The 25029-nt window shown below is 57.8% G+C and overlaps 2 protein-coding genes across 3 annotated transcripts; both read left to right on the top strand.

The window, feature by feature from the left end:
- Window positions 1–1777: 1777 nt before the first annotated feature.
- On the top strand, window positions 1778–16973 carry ABCB8 (ATP binding cassette subfamily B member 8). Of its 2 annotated transcripts, XM_070423662.1 has the most exons (16): window positions 1778–1962; window positions 5547–5856; window positions 6197–6352; window positions 6428–6522; window positions 6666–6771; window positions 8060–8221; window positions 8324–8409; window positions 8523–8620; window positions 8986–9091; window positions 12670–12703; window positions 12837–12973; window positions 13139–13233; window positions 13370–13503; window positions 14157–14304; window positions 15845–16095; window positions 16714–16973. In XM_070423662.1, the coding sequence occupies exons 1-16, from the start codon at window positions 1868–1870 to the stop codon at window positions 16837–16839; spliced, it is 2139 nt and encodes a 712-aa protein (XP_070279763.1). In that variant the 5' UTR covers window positions 1778–1867; the 3' UTR covers window positions 16840–16973. The 2 variants fall into 2 exon arrangements, with proteins under 2 accessions (XP_070279763.1, XP_070279764.1); XM_070423663.1 differs by lacking the exons at window positions 8523–8620; window positions 12670–12703.
- Window positions 16974–18727: 1754 nt separating this feature from the next.
- On the top strand, window positions 18728–24024 carry ASIC3 (acid sensing ion channel subunit 3). The gene is made up of 13 exons (XM_070423664.1): window positions 18728–19352; window positions 20122–20266; window positions 20406–20947; window positions 21632–21782; window positions 21993–22120; window positions 22305–22506; window positions 22603–22659; window positions 22759–22906; window positions 23124–23215; window positions 23290–23369; window positions 23480–23551; window positions 23661–23719; window positions 23863–24024. Exons 1-13 carry the CDS (start codon window positions 19215–19217, stop codon window positions 23939–23941), a joined length of 1893 nt encoding a protein of 630 aa, XP_070279765.1. The 5' UTR covers window positions 18728–19214; the 3' UTR covers window positions 23942–24024.
- Window positions 24025–25029: the final 1005 nt, after the last annotated feature.

Here is a 25029-nt window from a genome sequence, read left to right as displayed (position 1 = left end):
CCCTGATCCAGTTTTTTAGGCCCTGAGAAGCATCAGGACTGAACCAGCAGAGGGAAGCTGGGGTCAGGGATTTGGAACAATAATTTGGATAACAAGGAATGAATTGACTGAGTTGTGTTCTTTGTTGCCACGTCAGTGAGGAGGAGGAGGCAGCTGGCCTGGTGGCTTGTCCAACGCCATTCTTGAGGTCCTGAATCACCAGGTTTCCTCCTGAAGCCCATGCCTGAGTTGCTGACTCAGCCACCAGGTGTCAGGCCTCCTGGGCTTAGGGTAAGGGCTGACGTAGGGGCCAGTGTCCATGAAATGGAGAGTGGAACAGATTGTTCACTGGAAGAATATGGAGGCAATCATAGAATTGCCCACAACTTTTGAGTCCAGATATGCCCATTTCTCCTTCTGTGCCTCCTTCCGGGGCCAACTGTCATCCTAGCCCAGGACTTGCATAGTTTTATCCCTGATCAGAAGGCAGAGCTATGAATTCAAGACTTGTCCTTTCTAGAGATGTCATACTAGTGCCCCAAATGGAATCCCACATTGTAGAGGGGATAGGAATTCCCCATGAACTCTCAGAGACATCTGTCCAGATGGATTCTGTGGGGTTTCATCTGTTCTCCCCTCAACCTCAATATTTTGCTACACTCACTATAGGACCCCTCCCACCCACCCTCTCCGTATGCCCAGCCCAACCTCAGACTAATCCTGGAACCTTTTCTTACCGAGTGCCACCCCACATTCATCCATTTACAGCCTCCCTACCACCACCCCCAGTTCAAGTCAATATAAAGGGCACTTTTTCCTGCCAAGCATTTGAAGGGGATGGGGGACGGATGAATGAGACAGAGCCACTACTGAAAAAGAAGTCGCAGCCAGTGGGGGAAGCAGCTACACAAACAAATAATGACACGGAAGAAGTAAGCACTAAACAGAGGTTCAAGAGCTGTGCTAAGGTGAGAGCCTTAGTCAGCCTGACCTTCGGGGAGGAAGACATCTGTGGGGAGATGCTCTTGAGGTCGTGCCGTGATAAGCCACCAGACCTCGATATCAGTGGTTCTCAATCATGGAGTAGAGGGAGCGTATCAAAACCACCCGGGGAGTTTTTTCTCAATTATACGTGGCTCCGTTCCCGGAGCTCTGACCAGCCTAGGACCGTGGTCGGCAAACTGCGGCTCTCGAGCCACATGCGGCTCTTTGGCCCCTTGAGTGTGGCTCTTCCTAAGCCTTAGGAGTAACCTAATTAAGTTAATAACAATGTACCTACCTATATAGTTTGAGTTTAAAAAATTTGGCTCTCAAAAGAAATTTCAGTCGTTGTACTGTTGATATTTAGCTCTGTTGACTAATGAGTTTGCCGAACACTGGCTAGGAGAGCGGGGTGGGTGGCAAGGCACGTGCACTTGTTTTGAAAAAGAACTCCGCAGCGGATTTTTGTCCCTTCTTTTCCCAGCGCCAGCGCTCTACACTCCCAGGAGACCCGGGGAGCTCTAGAGTCCTCTGGGAGCGCGGATAGAACAGCAGGGAGGGCTGCGGCTGACGCGTTACTATGGATACCCCGGGGCAGGGAACGCACGAACACACTCAAAACTTCCACCCAGAGCCCCGTCAGGCCGCGGGCCACAGCACTGCCCCAACCTGCTCGGCCCCGCCCACAGCCTGGGCGGGGCAGGTGGCTCTCTCCAATCACAGTTCCGGAGGGAGAACTGACAACGTTCTCCCCAATCATAGCCTGCAACGACATTGGTGCCTCTTTCCTCCAATCAGCACCGAGTCGCGAGGGAGTTGTCGGGATGGTGGCCGGAGCCAACATGGAGTCCTTAGTAGGATAAGGGTGAAACTGCTGTTGCCGGCTGCTCCTGTTCTTCCCCCCATCATGTTGGTGCACTTATTTCGGGTCGGGATCCGGGGAGGTACTGTCCTAGGCAGGCCGCTACTCCCCCTCCGCTTCCAGACATTCTCGACGGTCAGGTAAAGACCTACTGAGAGCGCGGGGCCATTGACCGGCTGGCCGGGCGACGGAGCCGCCGGGAGTTGGAGTCCCGGGCTCGCCTGAGGCCTGCTGGGAGTTGTAGTCCGACCGGGCCAAGGGTGGAATGTCACTCCCCGGAGAACTGGCCTCAATTATTCATAACGATGAGCCTGGTGCCTGCAGGAGGCTCCGCGCATCTGTGTCCGCGTGGGGGCCGACTGAGGGGACGCTCTGGGTCCGCGACCACGCCCGACCCGCTCTCCCTCCCCACCAGGGGGCGCCGAGCTGCACAGGTGTTGGCCCTTCGGTGCTGTTCCGGCCCTGTCCTCTTGTAATTAATTGGTCTGGCAATTTGGATAAAATTTATTCGGCTGCAGGCCCTGGCTTCAGCCTCAAGTTCTGAAGTTCAGAATGGACCCCAGAACAACCCTGCTGTAGGCAGCTTCTGGGTCAGACCCAGGTCCTGCCTCAACGACGCAGCTGCCGCAGCCTGGGCTGCAGTAAATAGTGACCTCGAGTCTTGGACTGCTGGTCTTGTTTGGTTTTCCACGGTTGTTTTATTTTGTTTTCTATTTTATCTTGGCTTGTAAATGTGTAGAATTAAATCATATTTCCTTGTGGGGAAAAAATGAGTCGTGTCCAGAGACACTTAGTATTAGTGGTGCTCCCAAGATTCAAAGTGAGCTGAACAAAAATGGTTCCTAGATGCGGGTACTTTCAGCAAAGACAGGCAGACTAGTAAGTTGTCCATGTGTGTTCTTGTATGTTCACTGTGCACACATGGGTCCAAAGAGCGAGAAAGAGAGGGGTGGGAAACGAAGACTCCAGTGTAAATGCTTTATGAGAGGCACTGGTTCCTTGTGACCCTGGAGTGAATGATCTGAGGGTCGAGCAGCAGCAGATTGTCAGGGTGGGTGGATGTGGACTTGTGCTTTGGTAAATCCATCCGATTGATACAGGGCAGGGGCCGGGTGGAGCTGGAGCCAGAAGTACCGGTGCTGGGAAGTAACCTGCGAGTTCTGGGCAGTGACCAAGCCCTGCGTAGAGCCTTAGTTTGGAGAAGATAAGAAAAGCTGGAGCCCAGCGGGTGTGGCTCAGGGGTTGAGTGTCGACCTATGAACCGGGAGGTCATGATTGGATTCTGGCCAGGGCACATGCCTGGCCTGTGGATTGAATCCTCAGTAGGGGGCGAGGCAGCTGGTCAATGATTCTCTCTCATCCTTAATATTTCTATCTCCCCCTCCTTTCCTCTCTCTGAAATCAATTTTAAAAAATCAACATATTAAAGAAAAGCTGGAAAGTGTCCATGGTAAATTATTAAAAGGTTTGAACAATCAGTAGGAAAAGAATAAGACTATCAGTATAATTTAAGCCAAAGAGAAACCCAAGGAAAGAGACCCAATAATATTCAAGTATTTGTTTGTGCTTTTGTGCAGTGTTTTTCAAATGTTCAAGTTATAACACAGTAGATCATAAAATGAACTTAATGAGTTGTAACCATTTAAAAGTGTATATAATAGAAAATAGAATACATATTTAAAAATAGAGAAAGTATCATTTTGTGAAGCATTTCAACTTTGTGTGACATATTTATGTCCCGTACAGGGTTACTTTGTAAAATGAATTTTTTACTGTTGGCCTCAGTAAATCTGAAACTTTGCAAACCCCAAAGTTGTGTGTTAGGTCCGGTTGTTCTGCATTTCTGATGAGGGCATTCACTCAACAAACATTTTTTAAACATCCATTATGTTCCTGAGCACTGCTAAGTGGTGAGGATGCGATGGGGAATAATATGAGTTTCCTAGGATAGTCTAATGGGGAAGTTGGACAGTTACACAGTGCAGAAGGAGAGTGAGCTTCTCTATTTACACTTAGGATAGCCCTGGCTGGTGTGCTCAGTGGTTAGGTCATCGGCCTGAGCACCAAAGGGTGGAGGGTTCAATTCCTGGTCAAGGGCATGTACCTGGGTTGTAGATTTGATCCCTGGGCCCCAGTCCCTGGTTGGGGCGAGTGTGGGAGGCAACCAATCAATGTAGGATTTTTCTCTCTCCACTCCTGCTCTCTAAAAATCAATGGAAAAAATATCCTCAGGATATTAACCAAAAAAAAAAAAACACCTGAGGACAGACATAAATTACACAGTGAAAACAAGACCTGAAAACCGGGAAGGTGGAAAGGGGTGAGTGGAGGCATAAGGTTGAGGTGGCAAAGGCCTCCTGCAAGAAGGGAAGGTTGAGGTGAAGTCTGCAGTTAGGAAGGCCTGGGATATAAAGCACTATCACCGTAAAGGCAAAACTCACTCACTGCCTTTCCCCATCGATAATCTCATTTGGGTTTTTGATCATCCCACTATGTACTCTTGGTTGTAACTTCTACTCCTAACAGGCCTCTGTGGCCAGTCTTGTCCTCCTCCAGCCACATCCCTCTGCTATGATCTTTAAAATGCAAATCTGATTATGTCACACCCACCCCAACCTAAAAACTGGAAGTGGTCCTCACTGCCCTCCCAAGTCCAGCTGTGACAAGGACTGTAATGACTGCTCCCTCAGACAGGAGGGCAGTCCCTGCTCTGCACGAGGAGTGCCGTGCCCCTCGGCTCCCCTACCCCACACTCTGCAAGTGTGACTGCCAGGAGGTGTTTACTTGGTCTCCTGTTCAGCTCCTGCTCTCCCTGCCTCACAGCAGAGCACTGGGCACAGTAGGCACACAACTCTACATGGCTATTTATAGATGCAGAAGCTGCAGGAAAAAGGAGGTGATCCTGGCCTATCCGAGATGACAAGATATGTTATTTGCATTTTAATCTTTCTTCCTTCAGCTGGCAGAATGGGAGCGTGTCACACTTTCCCTCCGTACACTGTCACATGAGCACTGGAGGCCTGGGAGGAGCCAGGTGATGGGATGCAAAAAGCATTGACCAGTAGTCAGAAGACTTGGGTCCTGGCCCTGCCACACATGGCCTTGGGCACGTCCCAGAGGGCAGAGTAGAATAAGCCTAGATCCTGGAATCCCGTGTCCGGGTTCCCCTCTAGTCCCAGTTCTGCTGCTTGGGGACAGTTTATTAGTTCTGTCAGCCCCACATGATTTTGCCATCTACCAAGTGAGAATAATGGCATCTCACTCCCAGGGATTCAAGATGACACGTAGACCATGAACACTTGGAGGCAGAGCCCTGGCTGGGTGCTCTCCCCCTCTTCTCTGAGCCGTGTGCACTCACGACTTCTGTGTCCTCCACCGGGAGGGAGTGCCATGAACTCGGTGCCAGGCAGGTTGTCCTCCAGCTCTGCCATCCTGGGTCCTGGGGTCTGACAGCATGTGGGTTGCAGCCAGTCACTGGTCCAGAGGTGCCTCTGGAGGCTGAGAGGGCCTGGCTGTCTGAGTGAGTGCACATGCCCCTGTCTCATTCCTCAGCTACTTTGCATGTGTATGTTTGTCTCAGAAACAGTTGCTTCAGAGCAGCCTGAGAAATGCAGTGCAGGGCCTGGCAGAAGGGAAGTGCTGCCCTCCAGAGGGCTCACCCCAGAGCTCGGCTGGTTCATGATCAGCGGGGCCTCGAGCCATCAATGCAGTTCTCTCCCCACAGGCACTCTGATGGCCGCCACAGCTCCTATCTCCTCAGGGCTGTGGCCCAGCTGCGGTCCCAGCTCCGGGCTCGCCTCCCTCAAGTGCCACCGGGTCCAGGTCGGAGCCCCTCTTCCTGGTGCTGGGTTGGGGGAGCCCTCCTGGGCCCCGCGGTGCTGAGTAAGTGCCCCCGCCTCTGCCTTGTGGCGCTGTGTGAGGCAGAAGAGGCCCCTCCTTCCTCCAAACCCTATGACGTGGAGACCCGCTTTAACTGGAAGCTCTTCTGGCAGTTTCTGCGCCCCCACCTGCTGATCCTGGGGGCAGCCATCGTGGTGAGATATTCCCCCACACCCCTAAAACCAGGGATAGGGAGCAACTCAGTCAAGGGTTTGCAGAAGCCCCAGCCACAGCTGCGTGGGGACAGCTTGCCTGCCTCGTGGAGTCTTAGGAGACCTTGGGAAGCAGCCTGGGCTGGCTTGAGGAGGGAGGCCAGGGATACAGGAGAACCTGGGTGTACAGGGTACAGGGGTCCCCAGGGCCTGGCAGCCTGAGCTTAGGCTCTCAAAGAGGCACAAGAGCAGCCAAAGCATGGACAGCAGCAGGAGAGGAAGGGCTAAGGTCAGAGCTGGGGGTGAAGAGTCTGGCCCCCTCTCAGTGTCTCTGCTCCCCCAGCTGGCACTGGGTGCGGCACTGGTGAATGTGCAGATCCCGCTACTCCTGGGCCAGCTGGTGGAGATTGTGGCCAAGTACACGAGGGACCACATGGGCAACTTCCTGAAAGAGTCCCGGAGTCTCAGCACCCATCTGCTCCTCCTCTACGGCCTCCAGGTATGGCAGGAGAGGGGGCCCGGGCAGACAGAAAAGCCGCCTGGGCGCCCCTGAATGCCCCTGCTTCTCTCCCAGGGATTGCTGACCTTTGGGTACCTGGTGCTCCTGTCCCGCATCGGTGAGCGCATGGCTTTGGACATGCGGAGGGCCCTCTTCAGCAACCTGCTCCGGTACGGCCAGCTGCAGGGTGTGACTGCGGGTAGGAGTGACCGATGGGCCCCCCGGGGGTCCCAGTGAATGTCTGGAGGTGGGGCCTTATCCTGAAGTAATGCCTCTCTCTTTCCCCCACTGTTGCCCCGGGACCCACTGCCAGACAAGACATTGCTTTCTTTGATGCTAAAAAGACAGGGCAGCTGGTGAGCCGATTGACAACTGACGTGCAGGAGTTTAAATCGTCCTTCAAACTTGTCATCTCCCAGGTCAGTGCCCCATGTTCCCTACCCACACCCCCCCACCCATTCAGACACACTGGGCCAGCCCCCCTGTCCTTTGGGCCCCGCGCCTGGTGAAGGTGTGGGTGAAGGACTGGGGAAGTTCAGGGAAGAGTGCCAGGGCAGTGTCCAAGGTCAGGATAAGCTGTTTCTCTCCTGTTCTGAAATCCTACCTCCCCCGGAAACCTTCCCAAGGACTCAGACAAGAGCCTTTCCTGGCCCAGCTTGCCAACAGCAGAATCACCTGGTCCGCAGGAGGCCTGGCATGTTGGCAGCGTTGAGGAGAATGAGCGATGGCTTTTACTATATTACTGATGTCCTCTCCTCGTCCACCGTGTTGGCACTGTGGCTGCTGGATCACGGCAGACACCAGCCCACAGCATCAGTTTCTAGAGCAGAAAGAGAGGCACACTGGGATCTGTCAGGGGACGGAAGCCATCTCCACAGACACTCTCATCCAGCCTCTTATGCCTGCTTGTCAAGTAAGGGTTATGACTCTAGCCAGTTTGGCTCAGTGGATAGAGCGTCAGCATGTGGACTGAAGGGTCCAGAGTTCAATTCTGGTCAAGGGCACATGCCCAGGTTGTGGGCTCGATCCCCAGTGTGGGGCTTGCAGGAGGCAGCAGATCAATGATTCTCATTATTGTTTCTATCTCTCTATCCCTTCCTCTCTGAAATCAATAAAAATATATTTTAATAATAATCCTATGTAATAAAAGGGTAGTATGCAAATTGACCAAATGGCAGTCAATATGACATGGTCAGCATGGAAGGGACTCAACACAGGAGCTGCCGCCCTGGTGGTTGGTGCGCTCCCACAGGGGGAGCGCAGCTCAGCCAGAGCCCTGAGCCGGGCCCACAGCTGGGGAACGCAGCCAGGGCTCCGGGCAGTGCTAAGGATGTAGCACGGCAGCACTAAGGATGTCCGACTGCCCTTGGGAGGCGGGCCTAAGCTGTCAGTCGGACATTCCCCAGGACTCCCGGACTGCAAGAGGGTGCAGGGCTCCCGGACTGCAAGAGGGACCCCAGAGTACATGAATTTTGTGCACTGGGCCTCTAGCAATAAAATGTCTAAAACCATTTACTGAAAAAAAAAAGAAAAGAAAAGAAAGGGTTATGTTCTTTGACCAGTAGGCCACCAGTTGGCCTCCCAGGAGTGAGACCTGTAGCCTTGGCCTTGTGGATGTAGAGCTGTAGCCAGCTGACCCTTCATAACATCCCCCATGTTGTGGTGCTGGTGCCAAAACTGCCTTCCTGCCTCCTTCCCTCTACTCAGGGGCTTCGAAGCTGCACCCAGGTGGTTGGCTGCCTGGTGTCCCTGTCCATGCTGTCCACACGCCTCACGCTGCTGATGTTGGTGGCCATGCCCTCCCTGATGGGAGTTGGCACCTTGATGGGCTCAGCTCTCCGAAAATTGTCTCGCCAGTGTCAGGAGCAGGTACCAGAACTCCCACCCATCCTCCTTAGCCTACCCTTTCTCTCTGCTCTGTCACTCCTCCTCATCACCCACCTGACTTCCTATCTCCTGGAATCTTTGCAGATAGCCAGGGCAACAGGTGTAGCGGATGAGGCCCTGGGTAACGTTCGAACTGTGAGAGCCTTCGCCATGGAGCAGCGGGAAGAGGAGTGAGTCCCGGGCAGGGGTGGAGCCCAAAGCAGGGGGGCTCCCCATATGCACTCCCATACCCTGCGCCCGGGCTGGCTGCTTCCTGAGGGCTGGGCTCGGCCTCTGTCCCCAGACGCTACGGAGCAGAGCTGGAAGGGTCCCGCTGTAAGGCAGAGGCACTGGGCAGAGGCATCGCCCTGTTCCAGGGGCTCTCCAACATCGCCTTCAATTGTGAGTGAGCAGAGGCCTCGCCTGGGGGGCAGGGCTGGGAGGAGCAAAGGACAGGTCCCCGCAGGGCAGCCCTCACCTGCTTGATGTCCTTCAGTGCCAGGAGCCCAAGCTAGTAACGCAGGCAGGCAGTGGGCAGGTGGGCTGATGTCACAGCCGAGCTATGTGTAGCATGGCCAGGAGGAAGCAAGGACGAGGCCCCTCCTCCCACCACTTGTTTCCAAAGACAGAGACCATTCAGGTGACTCACCAGAATTCAGCCAGTGGAGGCATAGCAGGGACTGGAACTGGGGACTACCACCTGGGCCAGGCTCTGCCCTATGCTTCCAGCTGCTTCCTTCCTAACCACCTGTCCGTTCCCCATGCAGGCATGGTCTTGGGCACCCTCTTTATTGGGGGTTCCCTCGTGGCTGGACAGCAGCTGACCGGGGGAGACCTCATGTCCTTCCTGGTGGCCTCCCAGACGGTGCAGAGGTGAGTGTGGGCGGCCCCCTTCCTCAGCAGCTGTGGGCTGAAGGGCGCGTGCCCCCTGCTGCTCCCGTGAAGCACAGGCCCTCCTCCCCGAGCGCCCTCCAGCCTGCTTCACTGACTCCACTCAGAGATGCAGCTGTCAGGTCAACCTTCCAAACCACTCAGGGGCTTTAAGACATTTTTTGGTTAATCCTGACCCAAGAATATGTTTTCAACTGATTTTTAGAGAGAGTGGAAGGGAAAGATGGGGGTGGGGTGGAGAGAAACCTCCGTGTGAGAGAGACATATCGATTGGTTGCCTCTCACACACACCAACGCGGCTGGCGATTGAGCCTGCAACCCAGGTACATGCCCTTGACCAGAATCAAACCCTTGACCTTCAGTCCTCAGGCCAATGCTCTAACCACTGAACCAAGTTGGCAAGGGCACATTTTTAAAATTATAGTAAAATACACATGACATGAAATTTACCATCTTAACCTTTTTAAAAAATACATATTTTTATTGATTTCAGAGAGAAAGGGGAAGGGAGAGCTAGAAACATCAATGATGAGAAAGAATCATTGATCGGCTGCCTCCTGCATGCCCCCCACTGAGGATCCAGCCCACAACCTGGGCATTAATGCCCTGACTGGGAAGTGAATCATGACCCCCTGGTTCATAGGTTTGATGCTCAACCACTGAGCCACACTGGCCGAGCTACCATTTTAACCATTTTTAAGTAATAGCTTAGTAGTGTTATATATACTCACACTGTTGTGTAACCATCACCACCATCGTCTTCAGAACTTTTCATCTTGCAAAACTGAAACGCTGTCTCCATTAAACACTAACCCCCATGCTCCCCTCCCCCAGCCCCTGGCACCCACCCCTCTATTCTGTCTCTGAATCTGACTACTCTGGGTGCCTCCTGCAAGTGGGATCACACAGGATTTGTCCTTCGTGATTGGCTTATTTCACTCAGGTTCATCCACGATGTAGCCTGTGTCAGAATTTCTTTCTTTTGAGGGCAGAATAAGATTCTGGATAGACCACTTTTCGTAAGAGCTGGCCTGCCCCCCTCTGCCTGACTTGCTCCCCAGCCCTGCACCCTGGTGGCTCCTTGTGCTGGTTGCTCTCAAGTCTACCTGCTCCTCTGGGCCCCGTCTGCCCATGGGCAGCCCAGAGCTAGGCTGACTTTGCCACAAGATGGCCTCAGGCCCCCTTCCCTGTATCTTCCTTCCCAGTAAACAGTAGCAGTGCCTTCTGCCACTTCTCCACACACTTCCCATGTGCACAAAAATATATGAAACTTACATGTTCCAACAAGTAGTTGAAGATTGAATATTACATAGTAAGTCATGAAGAGCCAAGACCTGTGTTACCACCAACCACGTCAAGGAAATAGAGCCTCACCCCAGGTGCCTCCCCGCCCCGCCCCCCGTGCCCTTTACCTGCTGCTCCCCATTCTGATGGCAGTTGGCACCTGGCTCCGCTCCATGTCTCCCACCTGTTCCTCACAGAATCCCTCACCGTCGGCCTTATTGTCCCAGGCAGAATGGAGCTAACCCCGGACAGGCAGGCGGAAAGGACTCGCGTCCTTGGCCCCATTTCTGCCCGGTGCTTTCTGATCTAGGCCTGCTTAGCCCCTCTGGTCCTGGGTGGCCCCCTCCTTCCTCCAGCCTGGGAACTGTTCCCTGGTGGCCGTGGGACTCAGAGGCTCTAACTGTCATAGTGCAGGCACTTGGGGCCTCTCACTGCTGGCCCTCCCCCAGGCCCACCTTTGGTCTCTCATTTTAGTCCTGAGGACCCTTATGAACCCACCAGCTCCCTTCATGCCTTCACCAGATGGCCTTCCATGGAGCAGTGGCAGGAAAGTCTTGTAAGGAGGGAAGCTGCACCCTCCAGGCCTGGCCTCCTCCGTCAGACTCGCCTTCCCTTGGCCCCACCCACCCCGCTTCTGGCCTGTGTACAGACCCTCTCCTTCCTCCCCCTGCTCTGCTAGCCAGTCAACAGAGTTTAGACAGATGCAAGGGGCCTTGGGAGCGCCTCCTGGGAGCGTTTACACTGCGTCTCGCAGGCTGCTAGGTGGGCCGCTCCCATAGCCACGGGCCTTTGGCCTGTCCTTTTAGGGGCCCCTCACCTCATGGGAATTTTCACCACCCACCTTGGAGGAATTGGGTTTCATTTTATTAAAGAAACTGGTGTGTTTCCTCCTGGGTCCAGCAGGAGGGAGGGGAGGGGTGGGGAGGGGAGGAAGGCAGTGAGAGCTGCCTTCAAGCTGCCCCAACCTTTGGACCCCATCCAGTTAGTCTTTTTGGTGGCATTGGGGCCCCCCAAGCGATGGGGAGGCACCTAGACTACAGTCAGAGCCACTCCAACTGGTCCACATCCGGGTCTGGGCTCACCTGGGCCTCCCCCACCCCCCACCCCCACCCCCGCCCCGCCAGCCAGGTCTCTAGGGAGAACCAAGGCCTGGCTTCTGAGAGCAAGGTCATGCTCACCAGCGAGTCATGTGCATCTGGTTTTCGGTTGCTGCTGGCACCTCTGCCAGGCACTAATGGCTTCCAGATCTCTCCCTTCTCACCCACAGATAGCGCTGTCCTGGCTCTTCCTTGTTCAGTGCGTCCTGCTCCCTTTGGCAGGTGCTGATGCTCTGAGCCGCCAGAGCCACTTCCCCGCAGGCTTTCCCCCGCCCCCACCCGGGGCTGGAAGAAGTGAGATTGCCGAGGAGTCAGCCTTTCCTTTCAGGAAGGCCCTGCACACACAGCCACACACTGTCATGGGCCGCCCAGGCCAGGGCAGGCCTGGTGACTAAGAACAGTGACTCACCGCCCTCCCAGCAGCCCGCGGCCCTGCATGATGGAGGAGGTGGCCTGCTGTCTAGACAGAGACACACTCGCCCATCCCTGCTGTCAGAGCCACGATACAGTGCTCCAGGGGTGTCCCCGGAGTTTGCCTTGTGCTGTGCTCTCTTTTCTTTGTTTGTTTGTTCGTTTGTTCATCCTCACCCGAGGATATTTTTTTCATTTATTTAAAGAGAGAGGAAGGGAGGGGGGGAGAGAAACATCAAAGTGAGAGAGACACATCAATTGGTTACCTCCTGCACATGCCCAACCTGGGCTGGGAATCCAATCTGCAACCCAGGTTCGTGCCCTTGACTGGGAATTGAACCCTCGACCCTTAGGTGCACAGGCCAACGCTCTACCACTGAGCCACCCTGGCCAGGGCTTCTGTTTTCTTTCTAAAAGGACTAACATCCATTCCCCCCTTAATTAGCCTTTGCTTCCCCCGTGGCTCAGTATCTAGCTCTGACCTGCCCCTGTGGGCCTCACAGCCCTGACTGCTGCTGATGGCTGCAGGCCATGTCGGGTCCTGGGCCTAAGGTAGCGACGCTCCTAAGGGAAGGATGTGGCTCCGAAGGGAGAAGCGACGCCCTGTGACCTGCCTGGGCCCAGGGCTCCTAGGGTTGCCGATTGCAGGACCATCCTCTGCGTTTGGCTCCAGTCCACGTTTCCTTGCCTCAGCCCACACGTTCCCAGCTGAGACCCAGGCCTCCCTCTGGTGCCAGCCTTCTCTCAGCCCTTCTCTGCTCCTCACAGGTCCATGGCCAACCTCTCTGTCCTGTTTGGTCAGGTGAGTGGCAGAGTCGGGGGTGGGTCCGGTGGCCACCAGTGTCACCCATGCGCTGCAGGAACTGGGTGTCTGGCCATGGGGATGCCGCACCTGCCTGCGTGGGAGCCCTCACTGCACATAAATCCCCTCCCAGGTGGTGCGGGGGCTCAGCGCAGGCGCCCGGGTGTTTGAGTACATGACTTTGAGCCCGTGCATCCTGCTGTCCGGAGGCAGCTGTGTCCCCAGAGAGCAGCTGCGTGGGTCCATCACGTTTCACAACGTCAGCTTCAGGTAAGTGTCGGTGGGTGGGGGCAGGGTCATTCCCTCCAGGCTGGGGACCTGCAGGCCACTGTCCCGCTAAATCAGCCCCCTCGGGTACAAGGAGACTTCAGGAGGGACTGGGGCAACCAGGGACCAGGAACCTGATCTGACTGAGGGTGTCTTGGCTCCTCCCAGCTACCCCTGCCGCCCCGGCTTCCCGGTCCTCAAAGACTTCACCCTCACGCTGCCCCCTGGCAGGATCGTAGCCCTTGTGGGCCAGTCTGGCGGAGGTAAGAGGAACCCACAGCCACTCACCCTGTGACTTCCCTCCTGTGGTGGCCACTCAGAGCAGAACCCCTCCACCGCCACCCCTGGAAACCCATGCCCCTCCCTGACTGCCCTGTCTCCCTAACCCCCATTCCGCAGGAAAGACCACCGTGGCTTCCCTGCTTGAGCGCTTCTACGACCCTACAGCAGGCAGGGTCACCCTAGATGGGCAGGACCTGCGGACCCTCGACCCCTCTTGGCTCCGGGGCCAGGTCATCGGCTTCATCAGCCAGGTGTGGAGAGAAGAGGCTTTCCTCACTGCCCAGGCACTCAGACGTCTCCCTCCTCCTCCAGGCCCTGCCTCTCTCAGTTCTATTCTATGGCACCTGGGCCTTTTCTCCTTCCCAGCCCCTCATCCCTGTACTGGGGGTAGGGGGAAGGCTCCAACCCCCATCATGGACCACCGCCCCTCTGCCCTGGTCTCACTAAGGGCTGCTCCTCAATCAAAGCCAGGAAAGGGGCTGGGATGGCTGTTTCAGGATCCCTGGGTTATGACAAGCCCAAGGTGTCCAGAGATCTAGAAACGCCCATGCGATGTTGGTGGTACTGCTGACGGCCACTCACTCACTAAGCAAGGTCTGACACTGCCTCTGCTTGAGGCGGTGCCGCCCAGAGAGGGTCCACTTTCCCGCTGGGCATGGATTAAGCGGGCACCTACTAACCCCCGAGGCTGCCTCCACGGCAGAAGAAAGCCGCAGTGCACACCCCTCTGTGCCCATCCCTGCAGAGGGGAGGGGCTCTCTGTTCTCACTTGAACTGTAACTGAACTGGCCCTGCCTGCCCTCCAAGGGGGCCTGGTTTGTCCAAAGTAGCCTCTCCTGACATCTCCCTCGGGGTTGGGGCAAAGTCAGAGGGTTTCCTGTGGACTCCCCCCATCCCACCCCAGGAGCCAGTCCTGTTCGGAACAACCATCATGGAGAACATCCGCTTTGGGAAGCTGGGTGCCTCTGATGAAGAGGTCTACGCAGCTGCCCGGGAAGCCAACGCACACGAGTTCATCACCAGCTTCCCCGACGGCTACAACACCGTCGTCGGTGAGTGCCAAGTGCCTGCTGGGTCTGCAGGGCCCGTGGTGTGAGGCTGGGGCCGAGGGGACAGGAATAGGCAGTGCATCAGGGAAGATAGGCCAGAACTGTGGCCTGTGGGGACAGGGGTGTCCAGGCACAAGCAGGCTGCACAGACAGACAGACAGGGAGTGCAGTCACCGTCCGGGCCGCGTAACGATGTCCTGGTCAACAACGGACCACGCACAGGACCGTGGTGCCCGCGCAGCCTGGCGTGTTGTGGGCTGCACAACAAAATCACCAATGACGCATTTCTCAGAATGTTTTTTTTTAATTCTCATTTGAGGATTTTTTCCATTGATTTTTAGGGAGAGTGGAAGAGAGAGGGAAAGACAGAAACATCGATGTGAGAAACACATCAATTGGTTGCCTCCTGCATGAGCCCAGACCAGAGCCTGGGCCGGGGAGGACCCTGCAACCAAGGTACGTGCCCTCGGCCAGAATTGAACCCAGGACCATTCGGTCTGCAGGTCAACGCCCTATCCACTGAGCTAAACCGGCTGGGGCTCTCAGAATGTATTTAATCGTTAAGTGATATGTAACTGTACAGGACCCGCCAGGGACACAGCGATTGGGTGTTGGGGCCTCTGCGTTCTGAGACCCGGAAGTGGGTATGATCTCATAGTCGTTCATCCTCTGGCTCCTGTGCCGTCCCTGTCCTGCTCTCTGACTTAATGGAGTGTCCTCTCTGACTTACCCAGGAGAGGACTGGCCCTGTAGGGCGTCCGAGTGGCAGCTTGCAGCGTCGCTCATCTTGGAGGTCTTCTCTCCAGCCTCTGGGGCATGTTATCTATCGTCCAGCCTCTGGGCTCTTGGCTAATGTCCCCGCATGTCTCTGGGCACAGGCACACCAGGTTCTCCGCTCTCTTCTTGAACTTTGGCCTCAGTCTAGCTGAGCTTCCACCTCCCGAGGGGTGTCCCTGTCTGTAGCCATCTTCATGTCCCGTGTTACTGACCAGCTGGGTTACTTACTGCTCAGATTCCACAGCCTCTTGGGTGGCCCTGTCGTACCTCGCACCCAGCACGCTCCAGGCTTCTCTGAGGCTTCAGCCTGCCCCTCACTGCTGTGACTGCCGTCACCTGGAGGCTCTTTGGCTCCCAGGCTGCCACCCCTGCAGTTCTCCCCAAATGTGGCCTCCCCAGAATGCCTGGGTGGGGGGCTTCGAATCCCACTGTGCTGTCACACCCCCAGGAGCCTATATCAGGTCTTGGATGTCCCCACAGCAGCAGAGACCCATGAGGCCAGGGAAGGCGGCTAGAACCTCAGATCCCATCCTGGCGCTGACACCCGGAGCCCTACCGTGTGCACAACTCACCTTGCACGAGTGTGCGTGCATTTGCACAGGGATGTGGGAGCCGATGCAGAGGCAGGGCGAACACACACACGCCAAGGGGGGACCCCAAGGGGCCAGATGGGAAGTTCCCAACAGACCCAGTGTCCCTTTGCAGGACCTCCCCCAGGTGCAGAGCTGACTACTTCAGGCCCCTGCCCTGTCCCCTTCCTCCCCAGGTGAACGGGGCACAACCCTGTCTGGTGGCCAGAAGCAGCGCCTGGCCATCGCCCGCGCCCTCATCAAGCAGCCAGCAGTGCTGATCCTGGACGAGGCAACTAGCGCTCTGGATGCAGAGTCCGAGCGGGTCGTGCAGGAGGCCCTGGACCGAGCCAGCACTGGCCGCACTGTGCTGGTCATCGCCCACCGGCTGAGCACCGTACGAGGGGCCCACCACATCGTCGTCATGGCCCAGGGCTGTGTCTGTGAGGTTAGTGGGTGCCCGGGGGGGGAGGGGGGGTTGTTGGGAAGCTTGAGCCATAGACACACTGGAGCAGTGGCTCAGCCGAGCTGTGTGAGGGTATGGCCGGGTCCTGGGGGCTTGGGTCTATCTTCTACAAGCAGCACCCCATGTGGATTCAGAAATTTCTGCCCTTTGGTAAGCGCTGGCCTCTCAGGTCCCCAGAGTCTTCCTCTGTGCCCTGGGGGCGGGAGAGCTCCCAGGGTCACAGGGAAGTGTAGTGTGCCTGGGGCTGAGGTGCAGAAGAGGCAGCCCCAGGGACCAGCCAGGAGCTGCACCCAGAGGCAGGGTCCGCAGCAAGGCTTGGAGGCTGCGTGGGCCTGTTCAAGCCAAAGCTGAAGGGTTTGCAGGGATGCTGGACCCTGAGCTGGGGGTCTTTGGGCTGTGAGGGGGCCTGGAGGACAGCAGGGAGTGCTGCTTACAAATACAGATGTGCCAGTGGCATCTGTAACTTGTGCTTTGGTTTCATAGTGTCCCCAGAAGGGACGCTGGCTTAGGTGACAGTGAGCCCGATGGCCAATATGAAGCCAGCTTTGTAGGGCCCTGAACTCTGTGTTGGGTGACCATCTGCCCCTCCTTCCTCTCCAGGAGGGGACCCATGAGGAGCTCCTGAAGAAAGGTGGCCTCTATGCCGAGCTCATCAGGAGACAGGCCCTGGGTGCCCCGTCTCCTGAGGCACCCAGAGGCCCCAGGAACCACCACCCAAAGTCCTGAGAGCAGCCCTCTGCAGTCTGGTCACCGCCAAGCATTAGTGCCCAGGACTGAGGACTGAGCTCCCCAGAGGGTTGGGCTGGGCTGTGGGCTGCCCCCCTGCCCACAATAAACCCAGGACAAGCCCTGGGCTGGAAGGAAGTTGGAACTGCTCCCATCACCTCCCCCACCTACCTCCTGGCTGCCTTCCTCCTGCCAGAGCCACCGAGTCATTGGGCTGCACAGGGAAGGAGGCAGAGTCCTGGGCCCATGCTCTGCTCTCTACCTCCCCCCAGACCCTCCTCCCAGGAGCTCTGCCAGCCTCCCTCCTACCCGACAGCCTAAATTTGTCCAGACCCCAGCTCTAAGGAGACTACATTCAGGGTTGGGGTGGGTAGAGAATTCACCCTGGGGTTCTCCCCCACACCCATGCCAGACCTCAGTTTCCTAGGCTGATCCCAACACCCCTTCGTCCCCACTGCCTCTCTGGGCCCTGAAAGAAGGAACCCCCACCTTGGGTCAACCCCTCAAACCCACAATCCCCATTCTCAGAACAATTTCTCTTCTTCACACAGTCCTTGTTTCTAGATTTCACCCTTCCTTGTCCAAACAGGATGGATGCCTGACAGGCCCTCGGGGAGGGAGAGGAGGGGTGGGCACTGTGGTCCAGCCTGGCTGTCTCACCACTGCCCCCCCCCCCCCCGCCCCGAGTCTGTAACAAGGTGAGATTGTAGACAGCCCCCCTCTACGTGAGGATACCAGCCTGAAGGGGACAGAGCAGGAGCCAGTACACCCCAAATTACAGCCACAGCCACAGGAGCACATAGTACCAACAGTCCCCAAACCACAAGGGAGGGGTTAATGCTAAGCCCCTTGGGCAGACAAAATACAAAACCAGTTTGAGGTCAGGCCAGGGGAAGCCGGCAGCCCCAAAGCTTGAATGAGGACCTGGGAGTAGCCTCGGTTTCTCACCAGCCCTCAGGGACTCCCCTCCTGCCTTGGTTCTGCCCACGTCACCTGTCAGCGGGCAACCTTCCCCTTTCACAGCCACGTCCGGCTGAGGTACCCACTGAGCCCTGCTCCCTAGGTCGGGGAGAGGGATTGCCTGTGCCAGACCTCCGAGGCTGACCAAACATGTTAGGTTTCTCCTGTGGCACAGAGGGTGAGGCATGGTTGGGGGGGCAGCAGCAATTGCAGAAGCAGAGCTCAGGTGTGAGCGCAGGAGCTGGGTGAGGAACTCCATAGCCTCTTCTGTGTGTGGTTAGGACCAGAAACCACCCAAAATACCACGGCCACAGCCGCCCTGCTTTGCTGCCCCACTCCCTGACCGATGGAGAAATCGCATCCCAGAGCACCCAGGAAGCAGAGCCCAGGGCTGACTTCTGGTTGCTTTGCCAACTAAGCACCTAGTGCCGCCAAGAGCAGGCCTTAAGCCCCCTCCCCCCAGTCCACACTGGCCCCTCCCTCAGGAGAGCCAGCTGGGCCAGTTCCTGCTACTCCAGCCCTGGCCTCGGTCCTCTGACACCAGATTCTGGGTCTCCTTAGCCCTTCATGGTGGCCTCTCCAAATCCTGCTCCCACGCCCCGCTCAGCTAGGAAAGTAGTGAGGTCCACGTGTGCCTTCAGCTGGAAGGCCATGAGGTTGGCGCCGTGTAGCCTGAACCTGGACCTTTGCTCCTTTGGCTATTCAACATGGATCCTGAGCCTGGCGGTGCTTAATTTTGACAGTTTGTTTTAAGAGTTTCAATGGTAAAGTACTTAAAACTCACAATGCTGCAGCCTCCGAAGGTGGTCAGATCTGGGCAATAAACCGTATTACCCACTTCTTCTGTCCAAAATGTGTTCATTGAGCACCTCTCATGCCCACGATGGGGTTGACAGCCCCTGCCCATCAGACAGGCAACTGCAGTGCCCTGTGACCATGTTGTGAACTATGTTTCTTCTACTCACAGCCAAGAGCCCACCAACATGAACCCAGTGGCCTCAAATGCTCTGTGGAGAGAGATGAAGTAGAAACAGATTTCAGTGAGTTAATGGAGATAAAAACCTGCTTTCTCTCAGGCCCCCAGTGCAGCATCTGTCTCCCCATTCCCCATCCACCGGGCTGGCTCCTGTGGCCCTCAGCTTGGTTCCCCAAGACACCCTGATCCGTCAGACCAGCAGGCAGGGACGTCACAGGCCATGCTCTGCTCTCTGGAGGTGCCTGCTCCAGCTGCTGGGAGATGCCCCACTGCCCCACAGGCTCTGGATCCTCTGACACTTGTTCAGTCAGATGTGCCAGCTCTGTGGCCCAGGGCCCTCCCGCCAGCTCACAAAAAAGCAGGCACTCTCCCGTGTTACTGCTGGGAGCACAAAATGGTGTGACTCCTACACCAGGAATTTTGTGGCATCAAATGACCCATGAAGTTGCCTCTTGACCCAGCACTTCTGTTTCTGGGAGTTAGTGTTGCTGAGCACACTGTAATGGAAGACTGGAAACCCCCGGAATTCATCAGGGATGCGGTGATATCAACAAGGGTGTGTCCACATAATGGAAGGGTATGCAGCCATTTAAAAATGGGGAAGTTTTCCAGGTACGGATATCACATGGTCCCCAGAATATGTTAAGTAAAAAAAGATGTGAAATCATAGAACACCATGGGAACTGGACTATGTTACCTGGGAGTGTGACAGGTGAGCCCACGTTCATTGTGATAGAGACCAACCTCCCAGGCAGGAGGGCACGAGTTGGGGGCGGGGGCAGGAAGAGGGTCACTCAAGAGACACCCCCAGGACATGGGACCTGCAGAGGCCTGGGCCACCTGGTATAGGCTGGAACACTGGGGGCTCAGGAGGAGGAGATGGCCAATGCCAAACGCCCCACCACCTTCCAGCCTGGTCAAGAGCCAACTCCCCTCTTTGCAAAATGAAACACCCCCCCACCCCCCGCCCCCCCCCACCCCCCCCCGTGATGATGTTAGTGGGGAGGGAGGAGGGAGGAGCCAGGCCAAGGGCCAGTGACTGACTCTCAGCCCCACACACAGGGACTGCAGCTGGGAAACCAGAGGCCCCAAGGGCACCCCCAGCCCCGATTATCTCTGGGTTCTCCTCAAGCCCAACCAGGGTTGCTGTGGTTTCCTGCTGGCGCCTCTGGCCTCAACAAACCCCCGCCCCCCCATGCTGCACTAATGGCTCAGCCTGGGGCTCCAGGGACCTCCCCACCCCCCAGGCTGCTCTGCCAGCCCCCATGCCCCTCACTGCTGAAACCCAATCCTCTGCGGCAGCTCTGGCTCAGCAGAGCAGCAGACCAGCCCTGCTCTCCACGCAGGCTGCACCCTACCTGCTCAGCGGCGGAGCCCCCAGCCCAGCCCCGGCCCGTGGAGCCACAGCCTGTTCCCGGACGAGGCCAGCTGGACCCTTCAGGTCACTGCATCCAACCCAGCCAGGCCAGTGCCTCCCCACCTCCCTTTCAGGTGTGGCTCCTCTCCTTGCCTCCCACTGCACTGTCCCCTGCCTGGCCAGCCCCTCCCAGACCTCAGGCTGACCCTCTCCTGCTCCTAAGCCTCTGTAGCCTGGCCACCAACCCCAGCCCTCTCTGTTCCCTCACCTCAGCGGGGGCCATGAAGCCCCCCTCAGGGCCGGAGGAGGCCCGGCGACAGGCCTCGGACATCAGTGTGTTCGCCAGCAGCTGCACGCTACATGGGCTGAGCCATGTCTTTGGTCAAGGAAGCCTGACCCCGCGCCGAGGGCTGTGGGCCGTGGCCATGCTCCTGTCGATGGCTGCCTTCCTCTACCAGGTGGCAGAGAGGGTGCGCTACTATGGGGAGTTCCATCACGAGACGGCCCTGGACGAGCGCGAAAGCCACCAGCTCACCTTCCCGGCCATCACCCTGTGCAACATCAACCCGCTGCGCCGCTCACGTCTCACGCCCAATGACCTGCACTGGGCCGGGCCCTCGCTGCTAGGCCTGGAGCCCTCTGAGCACGCCGCCTTCCTGCGCGCACTGGGCCAGCCCCCCACACCACCTGGCTTCATGCCCAGCCCCACCTTCGACATGGCCCGACTCTACACCCGGGCTGGGCACACGCTGGAGGACATGCTGCTGGACTGTCGCTACCGCGGCCGACCCTGTGGGCCCGAGAACTTCACTGCGGTGAGCTGGCCACCCACCCTGTCCCACCAGAGACCCAGCAGTGTCCAGGGCTGGCCATCCCAGTCTTCGCAGCCCAGGTTCCCCCAAAGCCAGGGATCTTAGCACCTGTGCCCTGGGACCCTGTCCTTCCCAGCCAGGATGCAGGCCCCCACCTGACCAATACCCACCTTTCTGTTGAGACCAGCCCTGTCACTCAGCTGGACTAGAGTGTGCCAGGTCACACCTTCCAGAGTGGGCACTCACCGAGGCTGGCTCTGGGCTCAGGTCTGGGCTATGGAAACCCCACTCCTGGGGGTGGAGGGATACAAGTGGGGCCCAACCGGCTCAGGGCAGAAGACCCTACTGTCTGCAAGGGAGGGGCTGGTTTCCCTCTGCTTCACATTCTGCCAGTCCTGGAGGGGAGCAACTGGGACCCACTGTTTTTTACCCCAGCCTCCAAAGAAACACTTGCCCTGTGGACTGGTGCCCTCGGCTGCGGATAGAAGGGGTGAGAAGGTGGCGTGATGGGAGCCCATGAGGGTCCAACTACATGCGCCTGTATGATGGGGGGCATTGAGATGTGGGCCTCCGTATTCAAAGAAGAAATCCAAACAGAGGATGGGGAAGGGAGCGGTCCCATGGCCCTGGGCTTGCCTGGCTGCCCCTTGCTCCCCGGTGAGGTCTGCACCCGTCTGCTACCCCCAGATCTTTACCAGGATGGGTCAGTGCTACACCTTCAACTCCGGTGCGGATGGGGCAGAGCTTCTCACCACCCCCAAGGGCGGAGCGGGCAATGGGCTGGAGATCATGCTGGATGTGCAGCAGGACGAGTACCTGCCCGTGTGGAAGGACATGGGTAGGGGATCCCGCGTGTGAGGCTAGGGGGTGGCCACCGGTGGGGTGCAAAAGGCTCTGGGAAGGAGAGGAGGTGCTGGGCAGAGACCTGAAGCATGTCCTTCCTTTATGAGTAGGGAGCGGGCGGGGTTGGCCCATCACAGGCCTGGGGAGAGGGGCTGCAGCCAGGGCCTCCAGGAACCCAGGCCTCAGGTCCCCTCCCCCCTCACAGAGGAGACCCCCTTTGAGGTGGGGATCCGAGTGCAGATCCACACCCAGGAGGAGCCACCTAGCATCGACCAGCTGGGCTTTGGGGCAGCCCCTGGCTACCAGGTGTTTGTGTCTTGCCAGCAGCAGCAAGTATCCTTGCCTGGGCGAAGCCCTCCTTCCCCCACCAAGGCTCCCACCCCCTCCTCCAGCCGACGCCACTTCAGACCCCAACCCTGCAGCTCTTCAGACCTGTCCCAGGGCCTCAACCCCTCAGTGACCACTCACATTCTCCCTGGGTGCCCGCTTCTCCCCAAGCCTCCTTAACCCTCTACAGCTGAGCTTCCTGCCACCACCCTGGGGCGACTGCAGCTCAGCATCCCTAGACCCCGACTTTGAGCCAGAACCCGCTGGTCCCCTGGGTCCCCCCAGCCCCAGCCCAGGCCCCAGCCCTCCCTATAGTCTAATGGGGTGTCGCCTGGCCTGCGAAACCCGCTATGTGGCTCGGAAGTGCGGCTGCCGAATGATGCACATGCCTGGTACGGAGTGGGGGAGGGGACACGGGGCCGCGGGGCGGGGCTGAGCCTGGGAGGAGCCCTGAGCTGTCACACACGCCCTCCCGTCTGGTCCCCCAGGTAGCGCACCGGTGTGCAGCCCGCAGCAGTACAAGGACTGCGCCAACCCGACGCTGGGTAAGGGGCCAGCTCCCTGCATCCCGCCCCCGCCGCGCTGGGCCCGGGACCCCCACCCCACAGGGCAGGCAGCCCTGACCAGACGACTGTGGCCCGCAGACGCCATGCTGCGGAAGGACTCGTGCGTGTGCCCCAACCCGTGCGCCATCACGCGTTACGCCAAGGAGCTCTCTATGGTGCGGATGCCCAGCCGCGCTGCTGCCCGCTACCTGGCCCGGAAATACAACCGCAGCGAGGCCTACATCGCGTGAGCCCGGCGGGGCGGGGCGGGCGCCTTCCCCCAGGCCAACCAGGCCTTCCTGTGCCCACCCACCAGCCTGCATGTCAGCACGGGGCTCTGGACTAGCCGCCTAACGTCTCTGACTCTGTGTCCTCTGCAAACGGGGGTGACGATGTCCCTCCTAGAGACCAGGGAACGCACACCAGGGGGTGTCCAGTGAGCATTCCCGCCCCCTTTCCTCCAGGGAGAACGTACTGGTGCTGGACATCTTCTTTGAGGCCCTCAACTACGAGACAGTGGAGCAGAAGAAGGCCTATGAGGTGTCAGAGCTGCTAGGTGTGTGCAGGGTGCCCTGGGGAGGTGTGCACAGAGCAGGTGGCTGTGAGCCGACAATGACCCCATCTCCACAGGCGACATTGGGGGCCAGATGGGGCTGTTCATCGGGGCCAGCCTGCTCACCATCCTCGAGATCCTGGACTACCTCTGCGAGGTGGGCCTGGGCCCAGCTCTGGGAGAGGGAAGGAAGCCCCGGACCCACCCGGGAGGTGGGGGGAAGAGGAGGAGGTGTGGGCTGACCACCTCCCCACTGCTTGCCCCCAGGTGTTCCTAGACAGGGTCCTGGGATATTTCTGGAACCGGAAGCGCTCCCAAAGGCCCTCCAGCACCCATCTGGTAACAGCCCGCTCTTCCTCCCCTGCCACCTCCACCCGGATGCAGGACTTGGCTGGTCCCTGGGTGGGAGGAGCCTTCCCCTCCTCTGACCCTCTCCCTTCTCCCACAGCTTCAGGAAGGGCCGGGCAGCCATGGAAATCAAGTGCCCAATCTCAGTTTAGGCTCCAGGTAACACAAAATGCCACCCAAAGGTCAAGGGAGATGGGGCAGGCCCAGTCCAGAGGGTGGCGGTCAGGTCCAGGAGGGCAGGAGCAGGGCAGGGCATTGGTCCGAGGCCTCCTGTCCCAGCGCTGTGGTCTGTGTCTCAGCAGGCCTTCCACCCCTCCCTGTGCCGTCACCAGGACTCTTTCCGCCTCCCACCGCACCTGCTACCTCGTCACACGGCTCTAGACCTGGTGTCTGCGTCTTCAGGGCCGAGCCTCAACATCCTGGACACCCTCTGCCTGCACGCTCTGCTCTTTATTTGTCACCTTCATCCCAAATAAAGTTCTAGTGCATCAGCCTGAGCTATTCCTCTTACGGGCAGACCAGTCAGGCCAAGGTCAGCCCTACTCAGTCAGGCACAAGACTTCTGCCAGCTATCATCTAAGGACATGGTGTCTGAAACGTGGGTGGCTTCCCAATTAGCCTGCAAATGTCTCTCTGGGAGAGAAGAGTAATAAGGGGGCACCAGTCATTTGTACCTCAGCGGGAATGAGCTTCAGTGTGACATCTCAGAGAGAATGGAGCCCAAGGCCAGGTGTGCAGGCAGACAGGGGTCAGTGGCAGGACAATCCCATTGGGGGACTATAGGGAAGTGGGGATCAGGCAGAGGGAATCTCCCACTTCCAAGAACACAAGCTGTTGTCCTGCCTTAGATCGTGACTATTTTTCTCACATATGGGATCAGGCTCAGCATGCTGTCTCCGTGGGAAGAGCTCTTGCTTCCCCGACCTCCCTTCAACAGCAGAGGCCCCAGCTTGAGAGGGTGAGGGGGCCGGCCTCACTTCTGCTAGTAAGGACACGCCCAGCCACAGCCCACTTTCCCTGCAACCCCAAATAGGAGAAAACTGACAAATAGGCAGGGAAAGGTGTTCCTGAGCTAACTACATCTTTGAGTCTCTCCTGTCCCAGCCTGCAGGCCAAGGTATGGGGGGGGGATGAAGAGGGAAGGGACAGGGCAGGCACCCATGGGATATGGAGAACCACAAGGAAACGCCTGGCCCTTTTCTCCTGTTCCAGTGGAAGCTCTCAGACACTGGCTGCCTACGCCCTTAGTCACGGGCCCTCCTGGGCCGAGAAAGTGGTGTGCACAAGCACATAAGCACGTGTGGGCACAGCACTGCCCTGCGCCCAGCCACTGGGTTGAGAGTCATAGCCCCCTGCCCCCAGCCCTCAGCCCTCAGCCCCCAGCCCAGGACCACGTACAGCGCACAGTGGGACAGGACAGGGTTGCATGTGGTGGTGAAGCGGGGTAGAAACCCCAACCCAAGCCCACC

Source organism: Myotis yumanensis, unplaced genomic scaffold, assembly GCF_028538775.1.
Source record: "Myotis yumanensis isolate MYYU_CA2020_CCGP unplaced genomic scaffold, mMyoYum1.0.hap1 SCAF_9, whole genome shotgun sequence".
In the NCBI taxonomy this organism is placed as follows: domain Eukaryota; kingdom Metazoa; phylum Chordata; class Mammalia; order Chiroptera; family Vespertilionidae; genus Myotis; species Myotis yumanensis.
This window is presented reverse-complemented; position numbering and strand designations above follow the sequence as displayed.